The following is a 16,875-nucleotide window of genomic DNA, read 5'->3' on the forward strand; positions in this document are numbered from 1 at the left end:
TTAGTGCACTTAAGGAACGTGATATTTGTTGTTTTTATTAGTTCTCCTCTTATTGGTTTGCATATGTAGTAAATTGATTGAAATTTTAGTTGTAGAAAAAATAACGATAAATTCTGGTCACAAATTTTAAGAAAAAAATATCAGTGACCAAATACTCAAGTTAGGTACTTCAATGACTGAATATAATTTTCGTCCACAGTCTCATTCGCTCATACAAGTAACGTATTAATTTCTTTTAACTCTGTTTTCGTCTAATAAAGAACGATTTTTTAATAATTGCTACGAGAAAAACTGGCTAGAATTTTTAACACTGTTCTTTACACTATTATTGAAGTTGGTAGACGATACCAAAGTGTTTATCATGAGAAAATCTGTAAACATGAAACTTGTTATTTAAAATGATTAGAAAGCTGTTCAATTCGTTAATAAGCGATACATTACTATCAATTTATCAAATTTTATGAATTAGAATTTTAAATTCTTGCTTGTTAGCCTTAGCCCTTTAAGGGACACCAAACTCTCGCTAGTAAGAAAGTGGAGGAAATTGAAACTGTGGGATCTTATCGGTGCAAACACGACAAGTTCATAAAAAATAGACTTCAATATTCAAATAAACAAGAAGACGAAATGGCATCAATATCTGTCAAATTATTAGTGAGAAAGCTGGATAAGAAGAATCTCTCAAAACTTGTTTGATTGCCTGAGCAAAACTTGAGTTTCCAATGATCAACTTTCAGCTCCTCCATTCCTAGTCGTAATGAAATTAATTTTGATGCGTTCCGCCTTCCACAGTAGCTTTTCGTTTTATTTTGATTGCGTTTTTGTTCTTTTCTCACTTCAATATGAATTTTCGACTCTAATTTAAATATATTTTAGCAAGTATTTGTGACAAGGATTCTAAAAATTCATGGTAAAGATGGTCATGGTGGAATACGAAGTACTTTAGCATCTTTTCAATATCAAATTTAGGTTTTCTGACTAATATTATGTAGTAAAAACATAACATGAAATTTAGAACTTTTTAATCTCAAATATCATTACATGTCTTATATTTATTATTGTTTTCTAATTATTAGAAAGTAGTATTCCATTTATGGGGGGATAAAGTATTGTCAAACAATTTATTGAAGCCAGGGATGCTTAATTAACTGTGGTTATAGGAGATGAAAGTAATAAGAGTAGAGTAGAGTGCCTAGAGTAAAAGAGTGTGGACAAGGGAGAAACGATTCCTGATTGGTGGAAAGAAAAACTTTACCGCCGGAGGCGAGAGTGGAAAATTCGCCATTGAAATTACACGGAGTGAAAATTATCTGACTCAAAAAAATTATGTTCTGTATTAATAAATGCATGTAATAAGTTCATTACTTACTTTTTTTCAATAAGAAACTTCACAGTTACAGTAAATGTTAAAATTATGGCTGAAAATTTGGATAGTTGTTAGTTATTAGAATTTATCCTTATTATCACTTACTTGCGTGCATATAAAGTTATGTTTATCTCATTGTAAAGAAAACAAGGTGATGAAATAACTAATGGTTAGATAAGAATAAATGTATTTACTTTTAATGCACATAATTTCTATCTAAGTTACTTATAAATTTTAAGATTTGAGCATCTTTTTATTAAAACTTCAGAAGTGCAGAGTTTGGCGATATTACTTTGACATGTTGGCGCGTTACAATATTCGCGTTACAATGTTACAATGCGCGCTACAAAGTAGCATTTGTTTAATTTTCGTTACCAACTGTATAAAATGCTAGTTTGTTTTAAATTTCAACTAATTATGGAAATTTTTGTTTACAATTTGTTGAAATAAACAATACCTTTTCAGGTGAATATGCGATAATTTTTTCCTGAAAAAGTAATAAATAATAATAAATTATATAATTTGTATTATTAATTATTATTTCTGAAATAAATGGCATAATCATTATTAATTTTTATATTTTATTTAAAGCATTTATTAAAAGCTGAAGTCTTTTCATAAGTTTTTTTTTTTTCATTGACGTTAATTTTTTAACAATTTCAGATGCTAGACAATGTTTCTTAAAAAATCTGTAATATCATGTGCTTTCCAATCTTAAAGTTTATATTATTGATACTTTAGTATATACTCTTAGAATAACAGAACCTTCAGAATAACACCAAATGAGCGAGTGGCGCCAATTTCGGTGTATCATCTGGCAACCCCCTTGGACAAAAATCTGACGGCAGCGCATGATCTCTTTGGATATTGTCATCACTCTTTTCAATACAGGCACTCTAGAGTAGAGTATCTAATTTACTGGGATGTTAGTACAGGAGTACTGTGGTAATAGGTGTATTACGACTTCGTGAAACTGCATACTACCAAATTGAAATTAAGTTATTCCCTTTTCGTTCACATTTTCATTATTTTTTTCAATTTTTATTTAAGTGTCAAAACAGTTTGCTCCTATTTGTACCACATTTTCAACATTATTCATAATTTCTATATAGCATTATCTATATTTTCTAGTTGTAACATTATTTATACGTTTATATTACATTTATAATACAACTATTTTATAATACATTAATTCAGTACAAGATTACCATAAAGCTTTATCTTAAATGCTTGGTGTCTGTTTTAAAAAAAATTAGATGCATTCTAAAGAAGTTGACAATAAGAAAAATTCAAAAATAAACATATTTAATTTGAGCTTAATAAAACATACTGAGTACATACTGAATTTGAGAGAAAAATTAAGTATTCAATACATAGTTAGAAAATAATATTAAAATAAAAAGCTTAATTACCTGGGATATATTTATTATTGCCTTCACATTGATATTGTATGATCTAAGAAAGAAAATAGCATATTAATATTTTAAAACTCTTTTTCCTATTAAAAATTAGTATAAAAAAAGACTTTGGTGACCACCTTGGTCACTTTCGAATTAACATCTTTACAGCTCTTCACTGAATTTTATGTTAGTATGATGACATGAAATTCAAAAACCTATATTATTAAAGACTTAGCTCGATTATAATTAGATTAAGGGATAGAACGCTTGCCACCTAATGAGGTGAACCCAGGTTCGAATTCCAGTGATGGCTGGACAATATGAACTCCTCAAATGGCTTGCACAGTGCTAAATGATTACAGTGATAACGTAAAATAGCATAAATGGCAGATGGATCATGGGTGTGAGTCCCCTTGCTGTGAGGCTAATTGTGGGAGACTTTGGTGGTTTTCCTTTAAATGTAACGCAAGTTTGGGTTAGTTCTTATATAAAAGTCTTCCATGAAGGCAAACTTCACTGAATACTTGATCTGAGAGTTCTCTTGTCTTGTGGATTGAGTTCAAAACTACAAGACTACGGAGTTGAACATTAGTAATCGTCAACTCGAAATCGGGTCGGCTGTTCAACGACGGTTAATAAAAAAAAATAATAATTAGATTTTCAACTTTAAACTATAATATTAACCAAAATTACAAGAGTAGAGAAACATTTAAGAGCGCTAGTTGGAAACAAAAACCCCTTTCCAAAGCACTCAAGAAGAAGCCTAAAATCTTAAAGACTCTGGATTACATCCAGAAAAATAAATTTTAAATATTGCCTCTTAAGCAAGAAATCAATAATTAATTAGCTGACAGAACTTGGACTTATACAAAAGATAATAACAGTAAATTTTATAGGATGGCAAAGGTTTTTAAAAATCGAACTTAAATAAATATATATCAACTTCTGTGTGTGATAAAAATTAAGATAAAAATGTATGTAAATCCAATTATCCTTTGTATTGCAATGGACTGATGGTAAAGACACGGTTTTCAGTAGAACATTGAGATCAAGTTGGCTGTGGTCATTACGCGGGTGGGTGACCACTTTGATCAGCCTGCGTAGGGAACGCGGTTGCACGATATTGGCACCCGTTAAACTGTTTAACCGTAAAGTGCTCGACTTCGCACGCAGGTCGTCGGGCTACCAAAGCGGATGAGCCATTCCCTCTTGCATAGGATAAAAATTGTGATGTTTTGTCTTTAGATGGTATCCCCAGAAATGTTTCCCAAGACATTGCGAATTGCCCATTGTGCAGCTCTTGTCCTATGTAAATAAAACACCTAATTTCGAGCATTTTTTTAGTGAGGGCCAAACAAAACTACGATGAAAAAATATAAAAAGTGTGAAAGATATACAAAATTCGTCTAAAATTTTAAAGTTTGCGTTTTTAAAGAATTCTATTCTAAGATAGAAGTGCGGTATTGGTCCTCGTTAAACTGTGCTACCGTAAAGTGCTCGACTTCACGCGCAGGTCGTCAGGGTACCGAAGCGGGGGTGCCATCCCCTCCGCAGAGGATCAAAATTGTGATGGCATGTCTCCGGATCATCCTCCGGGATGTTTCCCAGACCGTCGCCAATAGCCCATTGTGCAGCTCTAGTGCGACGTAAATTAATAACAACAACAACAACAACATCTAAGATAGAAAGGTGCCTAAAAATTATATTTTTCTAAATTCTTAGAGTATCTTATCATATAAGCAGTTTTTACTTGCATATACACTTTTATTTAAGCGAAATTAAGAGTTTTTTTTTGTTTCGAAGACATAAAGCAAACTCACTCGTCAATTTCCTCTTCCGACAAGTCACCAAACTCTTTGTCTTTTGCTATAGCGGCATTATTAACAAGCAAATCAATAGGTTCAAGATCTGAAATAGTGGTCTTAGTTTTTTCCCAATTACTAATATCCAAAAGAACAGTCTTTATCTTATTATTCTGAAATTTAATGATAAAAAATAATACATTAAAGCAGAAAATATAGGTGATTCGAATTAATTATTTAAATATAAGTTAGTATACTACTGATTTCATTCAACTTTGAATTTAGTAAACTGCCATCTGCCCAGAGTCATCAAATAAACATCGATCGTTCAAAACTAACTCTACATTTTTTTCCATTTTTTACTCTTTCTTATTCCACACATATTATTATATAGATGTTCTTCAAAGCACTTTAGCAAACCAGAAAATAAAAAGCTACTGTTTGAGTTTCTTAAACTTTAATGCAAAATTTTTACAAATACATTTATGAGAACATTTTCCTGGATTTCAATTTCTCCCTTCTCCCCGCCAAACCCAAAATTTTACCACTTACTAAGAGGAGCGTGGGTGCTCAATTGTTGTTGCCGAGTAAAAAGATTTTTCGGAATTGAATAATTTTTGGGAATTGAAGAATTTTTAGTAGTATTTATCGTACTACACTGTAAAATTATTATTTCATAGTAATTTCTTTATTTTCCCTTTTTTGTCACACCATTTTTTCCTTTTGTCACGAATTTTTACTCGAGCAAAACAGTGGAACATTCACTATAAATTTAAGCAATGGTGCACATAAATAGTAACTTCCGTCAAATTTCGTTCATTTTCATTATAATTTTTATCAGGATTTTTTTTAAATACAAATTTTTCGCTGTGCTATTTCATTATTTTACTAAATACGCCTGAAGGTAACAAGCCCGTTTGAGGTAAGAATATAAAAAATATTTTAATATCAAGATCCTGCTTACACATTTTTCCAGTTCTTCTAAATCTGAATGAGTTCTGCTGACTGCGATCACCTCCGCACCACATTCCGCCAATCTAATAGCAACAGCCTTTCCAATACCTGAAAGATAATTAAGAATCTAATTAATGATTATAAACTTAATAATACATATTTAAAGTGCCATTTTATTTCTCGCACTTCAAAAGAAATCACAAAAAATTCATATAAAAACCTACTTCTTAATTACTTATTAAAAGTATAATATTTAAATTGATCAAAAAAATGCGAACCACCGCATTAAACAAAATAACTTATGCATGCATTATGGATAATCTATTAACTCGTTTTAAAGCCTTAGTGTTAATTTCCTCTCATATTCCAAAGTTCAATTCTCAGATTTTCATTAATAAAATTATTTATAATAAAGTTTTCAATAAATGAAACTAAATAATTATAATGAACTTCAAGTTTAATACACTATTAGAAATTTCTTTGACAAAATGGCTAAATGGTAATTATTTACTATATTCAAACAAAACAATCAAATAACAATAAATAAGATGGTATTCAAACTGTTAAATTTTTTTCTTTCTTTCCTCCAAGCCCTGCGCATGTACCTAGGTTATACAAAACCCTTAACCGTATAGCCTAGGACTTGGCCACTAGTCCAGCTCCGTTAAAACCAAGGAACGGGTTCAGTCAGCGGTATTAATTTTAAAATTTTGATATGTACAAGACAATATTTTCAGTATATAAATAGTTACAGTGTATAAATATAGTGATATAGAATTTGTTACATAATAATCTCATTGATACTATGCTAGGTTGTATAATATACACATCAGAGGAAGAAAATAACATAATGATGTTCATTATTTTACAAAGAAATCTTTAAGAATAGTTGTTTACCATGAAAAATTTTCTACTTGACTTATTAAAAAAAAAACTTTCTTTTTAACTGAAAGCGTGGAAATTAAACAGAAGAAAAAATACAAAGAGAAAAAAAATTATGCAATATAAATTTGAGAAATAGGAAGGTATTAAAATTTTAATAAATAGTCATTATCCGCTAAAAAGTTCATTACTGTTATTAATCTTTTGGTTAAAGTATTGTATAGAATAAAATTTTTCTGCCAAATTTCTAAATTTGTTGGGCAAGGCTGACAAGTATGCCAGGAGACAGTACAGCGCAGCTAGACAGTATAGACAGTATAGAACAGCTAGTGAGTTTGTTGTCAAACCGGTAACTGTGAAAAAGCAGTTTATTAACTGCTTTCACGTAATACGGTTAAACAACCAGAATTTTATTGTTCTAACTAGGCCCGTCTAATGAAGCCACTTAGTTCTTTGCAGCTGGGTACATATTATAGCTGAGGGGGATAAGTTGCTAATCGCACGACCGACAGAATGTAAATTCGAGTTCCAGAGTTGACACAACAATATTTCCTCTTGATAAATCACTACCAAACTCCAATGCCCATTACCCAACGTAAAGTCTAGCTCCAATGTTCTGTTAAATTTCTGTTTTACAGTTTCAAAACCGTAAAAGTGAAAAATCATCTTTTCCATAAACTTTATGGCTAAATGGATGGACAAACTGCTACCACTTATTTTACCATAATTTTTGAATCAAAATTCTGACAGTATAAGTGTCATGTATCATGTCTAACAGAATTTCTGTTCATTTTTCATATTTTTAAAATAATAATAATAATAGTAATGAAAATATATATTTTAGTGTTCCTCAGATCATCTTTTTGTAATTTTGCGCATTTGAGGACTAGTTATACTACATCTATTATTCATCCTTTCAATCAGTTGACTATTTTGTTTTTATAAAAAAAGTGCAAATATATATCATTTCCGGATTCAGATGGTTTGAATATCCTAAAAATATTCATAAAAGTAAGAATTGTGTCACGGGAAGAAATGTTACGTAATGCGCTTCACTTTGATCTAACCATGAAGAAACTTTCATTAATCATTCATGTTGATTCATCATTCATATTATTGTTCATAAGTAAAGGAATAATTACTTATAAAAATTAAACTAAAATTTTTAAATATTCTATTTGTTCAAAATGTTTTACATAATTTGGAAGGAAGATCATATAAATGCAGCTTTGAGACAAGAAATAAACAATTCTTTTTTATTAATTTTTGAGTCAATAAAAGTAAATTTCTAATAGCTAATATTATATTGTAAGATGTTTTCCTCCAAACTTCAGAAATGACAAAAAAAAAATTAAAAATCATATGGAATCTCAGTTACTTTACTTCTTCCAGATCCTGTAACTTATGACCTTTTCTCATCAATCAAGTCATACAAGAAATTACTAACCCTTTTTAAATAAATATGATATTTACTAATAGCTAACAAAAGTAATACTCAATTGGCAATTATATTATGGAACATTTTTTTCCAAAATTCAGTGATGATAAAAAAAAATTGAAAAAATAATCATATAGAATTTAAATAAATATGATATTTACTAATAGCTAACAAAAGTAATACTCAATTGGCAATTATATTATGGAACATTTTTATCCAAAATTCAGTGATGATAAAAAAAATTTAAAAAATAATCATATAGAATTTTTGTTTATTTACCTTTCCCAGCTCCAGTTACTAACGCCCGTTTCCCATCAAAGCGAATATCCATTTTTTATAGTTTTTTCCCAAGACTATAAATTATTTGAATAAATTTCTTAACAAGATAATTATAAGAGTAGAACTAAATGTCTTTATCTGCTTTCGCAAATAACTAAAAGTAAAAAAAGTAAGAAGGATCTTAAATATCATCAGAACCTCTTATCAAGCATTGACAGTCTTGAGAAAATGATAAGAGAAAAAATTTAAAGAAAAAAATGCACAACAATGAGTCTGTTTGAATGTTAACTTATCTCAAAAAAGATAGTTATAACAATGCAATCAAACTTTAAATTTAAGATATAGTTGTTTACAAAAGGACACTAGCAGACAATAGGATCGACTAATTAGCCTTATTACATGAACGTACCGCTTCCCGGTTTCACAGTAACCTACAACAACTCATCACTAAATAGCATGAGATCCAGAATCTGTTGGACTGCACTAAACATACAGGGTAATTGAGGGGAATGTGTTGTTCAGGATTAACTGTCATTTGGTTTAATTACTACAATAATAACCAAACAACGAAAGAATTTTTTTTATAGTTTATCCTTATAATTAGATAGATAACATATAGTTCAAATTAGAGACTTCTCTTTCGATTGGAATATGTTTTTTCGCATTACGGTCAGTTACAGTTATTGTCACTAATTACGCCGAAAATTTCAAATTGAAACTGTTTCTTTTTTCTTCCCTTTTAATTTGATAAAGAAAACATTGTCCAAAAATGGAGACTTCTATTTTGATAGCAACATGTTTATTCTCTTGACTGTTAGTTTCTACATCAAATTGCTCCAATAATTAAATATCTGAAAAAATAAAGTTTTTTCTTTCCTCTTCTAAGGAATAGATAGTCAATTTGAGACTTCTTGTTTAACGTGTTATTAAATATTACCAACAAGTAAGCTAGCTACCCCTAATTATCTCCGATAGTTACAAATTATCTTAGTAAACAATTTCTAGCTTCCTCCTTTTATTTCAAATAAATAAAACATGGTCTGATTTTGAGACTTCCATCTTGGTGAAAACGCCTTGACACTACAGACTGACCAACACGGTACTTTTTTAGTTTAGCAGCAAATAGTTCTTGAACTAATTATTATATCTTTTAACTTACCTTGCATCAGAAAGGTTCTTGGTTCGAATCCCGGGCAAAGCATCGATGTTCTTTCATTTCTGTACTATCTGTCCTTACAGTGGGAGCAACGTAGGCCCATCTAACATAAATCCCCTGAAAGAGAGGCCAACAAATATACTGCGGTAATGCCTGAATTGATTAAATATTAACCCAGGTGGGCAATGGAAATAAATAAAAAATATTTGTTAATATTGTCATTTGTATATAATAATTTGTTATAATGTGAATAGTATTTATTTGTTAAAAATACCGTACATAAAATACTTGAAATTCTCCATAAGAGTATATGACATATTTTGCGAGTACATTCCATTTTGTCCATTTTATGTTATTCAGTTATATGCTGTATGGGAAAAGCTATTTTAATTAAAACAAATAATACAAAAATTGAAATATTTCAAAGAAAAAGCAACAAAACGTTAAAACATCAATAAGCAAAACAACTATCAAAAATGTGATGATGGTGCCAGAATTATTTTTTTAAACTAAATTTTAATCAAAATCTTTGTTCTTATTTTATATTGTTTTATTTAATATATTATAAAAACTATTGTGATGAAATTTTAAATATAAATAGGTATCTGATGAAAAGAACGTACTATCAGTTCCGATACAGAATTTTCCGGCTCATTTTCGTTATTTTCATCTTGCACAAAAAATGCTCTAAGCTTTTTAGCAACTAACAAAAAAAAAATTAGTACTCTTAAATAAATAAGAGTACGGGCAACATAAGTTTTATAATAGACTTAAGATCGAACATTTCAACGAAAATAGGGATTTTAGAATTGTCAGATAACTTAATAAGATCTAATTTCTATACATATATATATATCGCTTTTGCAGATTCGAATTCTTTAAAAGGATAATCAAGTTACTTTAACGAAAACATAAAAGAAATATTTGACATTCTGGCCCATAATGTTAAAGAAATAATAGCATATTGCAAATTTTTCATATAATGTTAATGTTCAGGGCATTTTTCTAACATTTCCTTATTGGATAAATTTTTACATTTCAATAGATTTTTCAAAAACTCTCTTCTTTTGTGCAGAAATAGTAATGCAGAAATAACAATACGATAAATTTTTTTGCAATCGTATAAGACGATTAAAACCATGCTGCATTTAATAATGTATTCATATTTTCAAATACAGTGACATTTTTGCTACATTTTAGTCTATTTAGAAGTACAGAACAAAGAATTTCGTATTTTAAAACTCTTCTCAAAAATTTTTAAACTGTTGCATTGTGAGCGAAACTGAGCTTAGAAACACACTGAATTAAGAAAACTCTTTTTTAAACACCATTAGAGAGTAAATTTTTTAAGCAAAATTCTGTTAATCCATTAATTCTTATTTATATTGCAAACATCGTACCATTATTTTAAATAAACAATAGTAGAGAAAGCATTCAAAAAATTATAAAAGAAATGAAATGAAAATTATTAATAATCTACTTAAGGACTTAAAAAAAAAGTTTAAAATGTTTAGTGAAACGTAATAAATTGTTTAGCTCCTTTTGCAATAGCCACAGTTGTAGTTTAAAGCTGCAATTGCACAGCAGCAATTGTTGAGACAATGCCCCAGTTAAAAATCTTTATCATTTTACTGTAAAAAAGGGTTTTTTACAATTGAGCCAAAATGTTTCAAAATAGCTCCGAAAAAAATAATAGTCGAATTTGAAAATCCCATGAATTCAAAATTGAAATAGTTGATTGGAAATATAATGAAAATAATTCATGAAATAGTTGAAATAGACTTTCTTTTAAATTAGTCCTATTCTTTGACTTCATGAATAAGTTATAAATTAAAGCAATGCATTTAAACTAGTTACTTACCTTAATCTTTAAAAAAATGTTTATCCTCAAATATTCAAATATGTAAGTTATATCTATTTTATAAATACTAAACTAGTTTTAAAAAGAGTATTAAAATAATAACTGCTCTATCAGTTTTTCTGATTCGGGTTTAATTTTATAGAGTGTGGGGATTTTTATAAATATATCTAGATCACATTTTAAAACTCTCTTTTGAAATTATTTGCATAATTAACTACTTAAATTTCAAAATCCATTATTTTTATTAATAGTCAAATAATATGTCTCCCTTTAAATAGTAATTAATAATTAAATTAGTTATTATATTAACTATATTACTTTGAATTATATTTATTCAAGTATCTTTAGATGTAACTTGTCTACAGTGAATGTATAGAGAGTTGAAAGATTGTGTTCTATCACCATTTACATATTTGTATGAATGTAATCATTCTATTATGTTGATTGAATAAATTATAACAATATACAAAACAAAGTTCTTAGTTTTTACAGTTAATTTTGAACTGAAGCAAATAAATATAATTATGAGAATTCTGTTTTTAATATAATAATGAGACTTTATGAAAACCCATAATTTTTAATTAGTATTAAATAATTTAAAAATCTCAAATAACTGCTCCTTTTGTGTCTATCTTTTTTATTGTTTCATTTTTATAAATTTACAGTTTGTATGCTTAATTTTACCTTGATTTTTTTAAAGAGGTTTCTGTATTCTAACTATGCATTTTTTCAAAATAAGTAGAAAAGCTTTTTATGATGATGGCATATCCTAACTTATTAATTGGCAAATGTTAAGTAAATTTATAAAAAAGAAAACTAATTGCAATACTTAAAGTTTTTTTGAAGATTTAAAAGTAAACTTTTTACAGTATAATACTTAAAGCAGTATATGAAGAATGTTACAATCACAACGTTGTGATATGACAACGAATAAGAACAACGTTAAAAGCAAAAAGATTAAAAATTTGGCCTCAGTAACTGAGAAAATGCCCTTTTCGACAAGGAATTACGTTTAAAAACAAACACCATATAGTATCTTGTCTAAAACTTCATTTATGCGATAAAAATTGAACTTTTAGAAAAATCGGTACATCATTGAACTACAAAATTGGTGCTTTAAATTATTGCATCATTGAAAATTGTTGCAACTTTAAAAAAGTGATAAGTTGAAATTCGTTTTTTTCACGTAAAGTCATAGATATGTTTAATCGAAGATCAATTAACTCCGTGATTAAAATTCAAAGTGGAAAGTCAATGAAATCGAGAAAAATGTAAACTTTACTAGCCACCTTTGCTGACCAGCTTGGTCACCTTTCAAAATTATTTTGTATAACTTATAAACTTTAATAGTAACAAAGCCAATTGCATATCACTACTGTATTTAAACATTCTGATTCTTTAACCCCTGTTCCAATCCTAACACCTTGATTAGTCTTAAACAATATATTAATAAAAAATTTTCATCGCCTAGCTGTTGCCCGCCCAAAAATACTTTGATTTCAGTTTTAACTATTTTCAAGAAATGTCTACGATATTGTCAAAATTCTTTAAGTATTTAATTTAGTAATAATTTAAAATCATTCCGGAGACCATTAAATAACACAAGCCACCGTAAATATGAGTTCGGGACATTTCAGCATAGTAGGCAGTAGAAGTATGAAAATTGTTTCCAACTCTATCGTGAGAAATAATGAAAATCTTATCCCAGTGCTCTATTACTTGCTGTACTACTTCCTCACGCGCCTCTCGATCCATAACTTGAGTGTATATGCTCCATTTGCTCGAAACCTCACCGTCACCTGTAATTGGTATGGCAGTATACGGTACCATAGCACTGTTTATGTTTAAAGTTATTTTACGAAGGTTTACTATAAAATTTGCCATTCAATCAGCCATAAATTTCCATCAAATCAGCTATTTTGAAAAGGTCAAATAATAAATTTAAATAATTACTTGCCAACCGGTCTGTGTAGGGGGCAGGGAACTGTCCTTGCATCAGAATGATCCTGGGTTCGAGTCCCAGGCAAGGCATGGATGTTTCCTTCTCTCTGTGTGTGTTCTATGTCCTTTCTCCTTTATGTGCGAATGTGACCCGCCCTATAAACGTGCTGTTGTTGTGTGAATGGCGTGGCAGAAGTCGAATTCCCGGCCATAGATGGCGCCACTGAAAAACAGGAACAATCGTACCCCCACTGCCTAAACAGGCATACGACAAAAAATTATAATTATTTCCTAACCATGTTTTTTTATTTCTCTAAAAATGCAAGATGATAATAAATAAATTAGCGTACAGCTAACTATTCAACACCACTTACATTATTACTTACTTAGAACCTAATAAAATGCATAATGACTATAGTGTGGATAATAGATAGAAAAATATCCGAGTTTAAGGTTCCACATAAGAGAACATGTATATAGATTACTATTATTTCAAAGTCATACTAATATTCTTAACAGTGTTGTCCAAACAGCAGATCTTAGTAAGTTGCTTTTTGTATTCGAAGTAAAAGACTTAATTGATTGATACTGAAACATAAACTGAATTCTGTGAAAATATAAGAAAACACGTTCCGCTCAAAAATTTCTTTAATGTATCAAAACTCTACACATAGATAAAAATTATGAGAGAAAAATTTATCTTTAGGATTAAATGTCAGTTTAATACAGCCCGTGCCTCCTCTCTCGGTTCATAAGAAGTTTCTCCTTGTCCATAGAATAATGCATTTGATTCTTCTTCCAATTCATCAGATTCATCTCCATAACCATAAAATTCGTCACCCAGTGCATTGGTTTCACCAGCAAAAGATTTGAGAATATTACAAAATATTATTGCTGACATCAGCCCAAGACAAGATTGGCAGAGTGAACCACACTTTCCATTAAATTTAGTTTTCGGTTGAGACTGTGATTGGCTACATTCGATGAAAATACGTGTCAATTAAAAATTCGAATGCAAATCAATGTGGCTTTTACAGTTCTGCCCTGGTCTACGTGGAATCCTTACTCGCGACCATTTCTGGAATTCCTAAACTAATACAAGTAAGAGTGAAACGAAAACTCGTGAGAGCTTCTAACGTAATGCATATCGGACTAATGGACATCTGTATTTTCTCCTTAGAGTACATGTTTGCAATTCCACACAATCCGTGGAAGAACTGTACTAGCTTAGATCTTATCTTATGAAACTTTGATTTAGATTTCTTAACATAATTAATGTAATTCAAATACGTTATCCTGCTGAATAAAGTTTTAATAAGAACTTACCCTTTTTGAAATTAATTACGATTATTAATTACGAAGTTCATTTACGTCACACTAGAGCTTTACAATGGGCTATTGGCGACGGTCTGGGAAACATCCCTGAGGATGATCCGAAGACATGCCATCACAATTTTGAACCTCTGCAGAGGGGATGGCACCCCCGCTTTGTTAGCTCGACGACTTGCACGCAAAGTCGAGCACTTTGCAGTAAAACAGTTTAACGAGGACCAATACCGCACACCCTCGTTCCCTACCTCGACTGATCTAAGTGGTCACCCACCCACGCACTGACCTCAGCCAGTGATGCTTGACTTCGGTGATCTGCTGCGAACCGTGTCTTAACGATCAGTCCACTGCAGGATTAATTATACGATAAGATGGTACATCTTGAAGGTAAATATAGTTCAATTTAAAACCTCATTGAATTTGCAAGATATGGTTTCATGTAGCCATAGCATGATTCAATTCAATTATTTTGCTGAGAATATTAAAAATGTCTTTTTATTTCGTGCCTGACAAGTTTCAGCTGGGAGCCGTCTGGAAAGTGGTTAAGGAATCGGATTCCTGTTTGGAGGGGCCAGGACATGATCCTCCACTTGTACCCATCGTCTAAGTCTCATCGAGTACATGCGATGTCTGTGCTCACAAATGCTCGTAAAATCTGTAGAATTGAAAGTTCTGCGAATTTTCAACGAGCAGGACTATAGGTACAGGGATCTGGAGAAAATTTCCTTACCCCTCAGTTCTGTGTCATTATTGTATAAGTGGCCTCACTATTGATTATGCTGCGCAAACGCCAATGGCAGGCGTGCTTGGCCTTTCCGAGTGTCATAAGAAACAACAGCGTTTCTATTGACTAAAATTGGTTTGCTAATGATTTCAAACATAGAATTTCTTTACGTACACAACTTTTGAGATACAGTTCTTGAAATCTCAAAAAGTTAAAAGATCTGAATCACGGAAAGTGAAGTTAAAAGTGAAAAGCCGCTTCCATATCAGCACAACTAATGAGGATATAAAATTAGTTTTTACAAGTGTTTTAAGGAAATAATGTGTTAGTCTAGAAAAAAAAAAAGATTATTTCAAGACCAGTCTAGAAAGATCAAATTATATACAATAACGAGACAACAATATTTATTTTGTAGTTGCGATCTATTCTGTTTTATTACGTTTAATCTGAATTACACACAAATTAAAATTATATAGATCAAAATGATTTTTATGTAACAGAATTAATGCCACTCTATGCCAGAAGTATCAAATCCATCTGGGTCAAAGCCTCCCATGTCGTCTAATCCATAGAATCCATCTCCTAGTCCGGCTCCCAATCCGAAACAAGTATCGAGCATATTGCAAAACATTATTGCTGACATAACACCAAGACAAGATTGCCAACAAGAGCCGAGCATCCCGCGGTTGCCAGTGCTTTGTTGAGGCTGTGGTTGGCTGTTTAATAAAAGTTCACATTATTTACCCCTTTCGAATGGCTTTTAATGTAAGAATTGTGTTCAACAAACATATCATTAATCTTTCAGCTTTGTATTTTGGAAATAAAAAACGTTAAAAATTAAAGACGTTTTCTTGTTAAAGTTTGCTTCAATTGCCTCAAGAAAAAATTGAGTTTGATTTCACCAAAATTGCTGATTTGCTTTGATATCCTAAAAAAGCATCATTAAACTAATAAACATATTTTTTTTAAAAAAAAATTGAATTTGTAGTGCTAAAGAACAAAGCGCTTTAATATCAAACTCAGCACGCCACCTATTGATCACCCCCATACGTCACACCGAAGATTGCCATGCAATCTCAAATTGGGAAGGCATGGTTTGCTTTGCAAACCATTCTTGCTTCTCTCGCAACAAATTAAACCCATTTGAAATGTGTCCTAGCGTAAAATCTTAAAAATTTATATCAGTTATTGAAATCTTTAAAACTAATTCCTTTTGAGAAAAATAAGTTTTCAGACAATTATAAATTTTGAAACTAGAACATTTTAAAATAAAACAAATACCATTCAAGTCACATCTTTGTTAATAACATTGTTTCAATATTCAGAGCTTTGCTTCTAACTATTAAGAAGTTAAACTGGAATAAATGACGTTCAATAAAAAACTTGCAGAAACAAAACATTAATTATGCTTTTAAGAAAATTAATTAATTCTTCAATGAATGACAATAATATTGAATAAAATTATTATTATTATTGAACCAGCATAATTATAATTAAGGCTTAATATAGAACACTTTTTTTCTTGATATGACCTATTAACTTATAACCTATCAATTCTTCTCAACTTCCAGCTCAGTTTGTTTCAGTTTTTCATCCTCCATGCGATAAAACAAAATTTCTTTCAGAAATTTGTTAACATGTGCATTTAAGCTTTCATGCTTATGATTGATCCCTCGCTTGATACTTCAATTTTTTGTTGTCAACGCAAAAGATGAGGACTGTCTTTGTTGTCACTGGGAGCCG

At 30.2% G+C, this 16,875-nt stretch overlaps 2 protein-coding genes across 2 annotated transcripts in view; both read right to left on the reverse strand.

Annotated features, from left to right (window-relative positions):
* LOC107445306 (L-xylulose reductase) overlaps positions 1-8,294 on the reverse strand; it is a 45,280-nt gene extending 36,986 nt beyond the window's left edge. The window contains exons 1-4 of the mRNA XM_071177424.1: positions 8,122-8,294; positions 5,533-5,630; positions 4,587-4,741; positions 2,779-2,821 (exon numbers count right to left, since the gene is read on the reverse strand). Of these exons, the coding sequence (XP_071033525.1) occupies positions 2,779-2,821; positions 4,587-4,741; positions 5,533-5,630; positions 8,122-8,173 (348 nt within the window). The 5' untranslated portion in view covers positions 8,174-8,294. The remainder of the gene's footprint in view (positions 1-2,778; positions 2,822-4,586; positions 4,742-5,532; positions 5,631-8,121) is intronic.
* Positions 8,295-15,634: 7,340 nt separating this feature from the next.
* Positions 15,635-16,875, reverse strand: part of LOC139425044 (uncharacterized) — an 11,120-nt gene continuing 9,879 nt past the window's right edge. The window contains exon 2 of the mRNA XM_071178039.1: positions 15,635-15,848. Coding sequence (XP_071034140.1) covers positions 15,635-15,848 — 214 coding nt within the window. The remainder of the gene's footprint in view (positions 15,849-16,875) is intronic.

This window comes from Parasteatoda tepidariorum, chromosome 2, assembly GCF_043381705.1.
Source record: "Parasteatoda tepidariorum isolate YZ-2023 chromosome 2, CAS_Ptep_4.0, whole genome shotgun sequence".
NCBI lineage: Eukaryota > Metazoa > Arthropoda > Arachnida > Araneae > Theridiidae > Parasteatoda > Parasteatoda tepidariorum.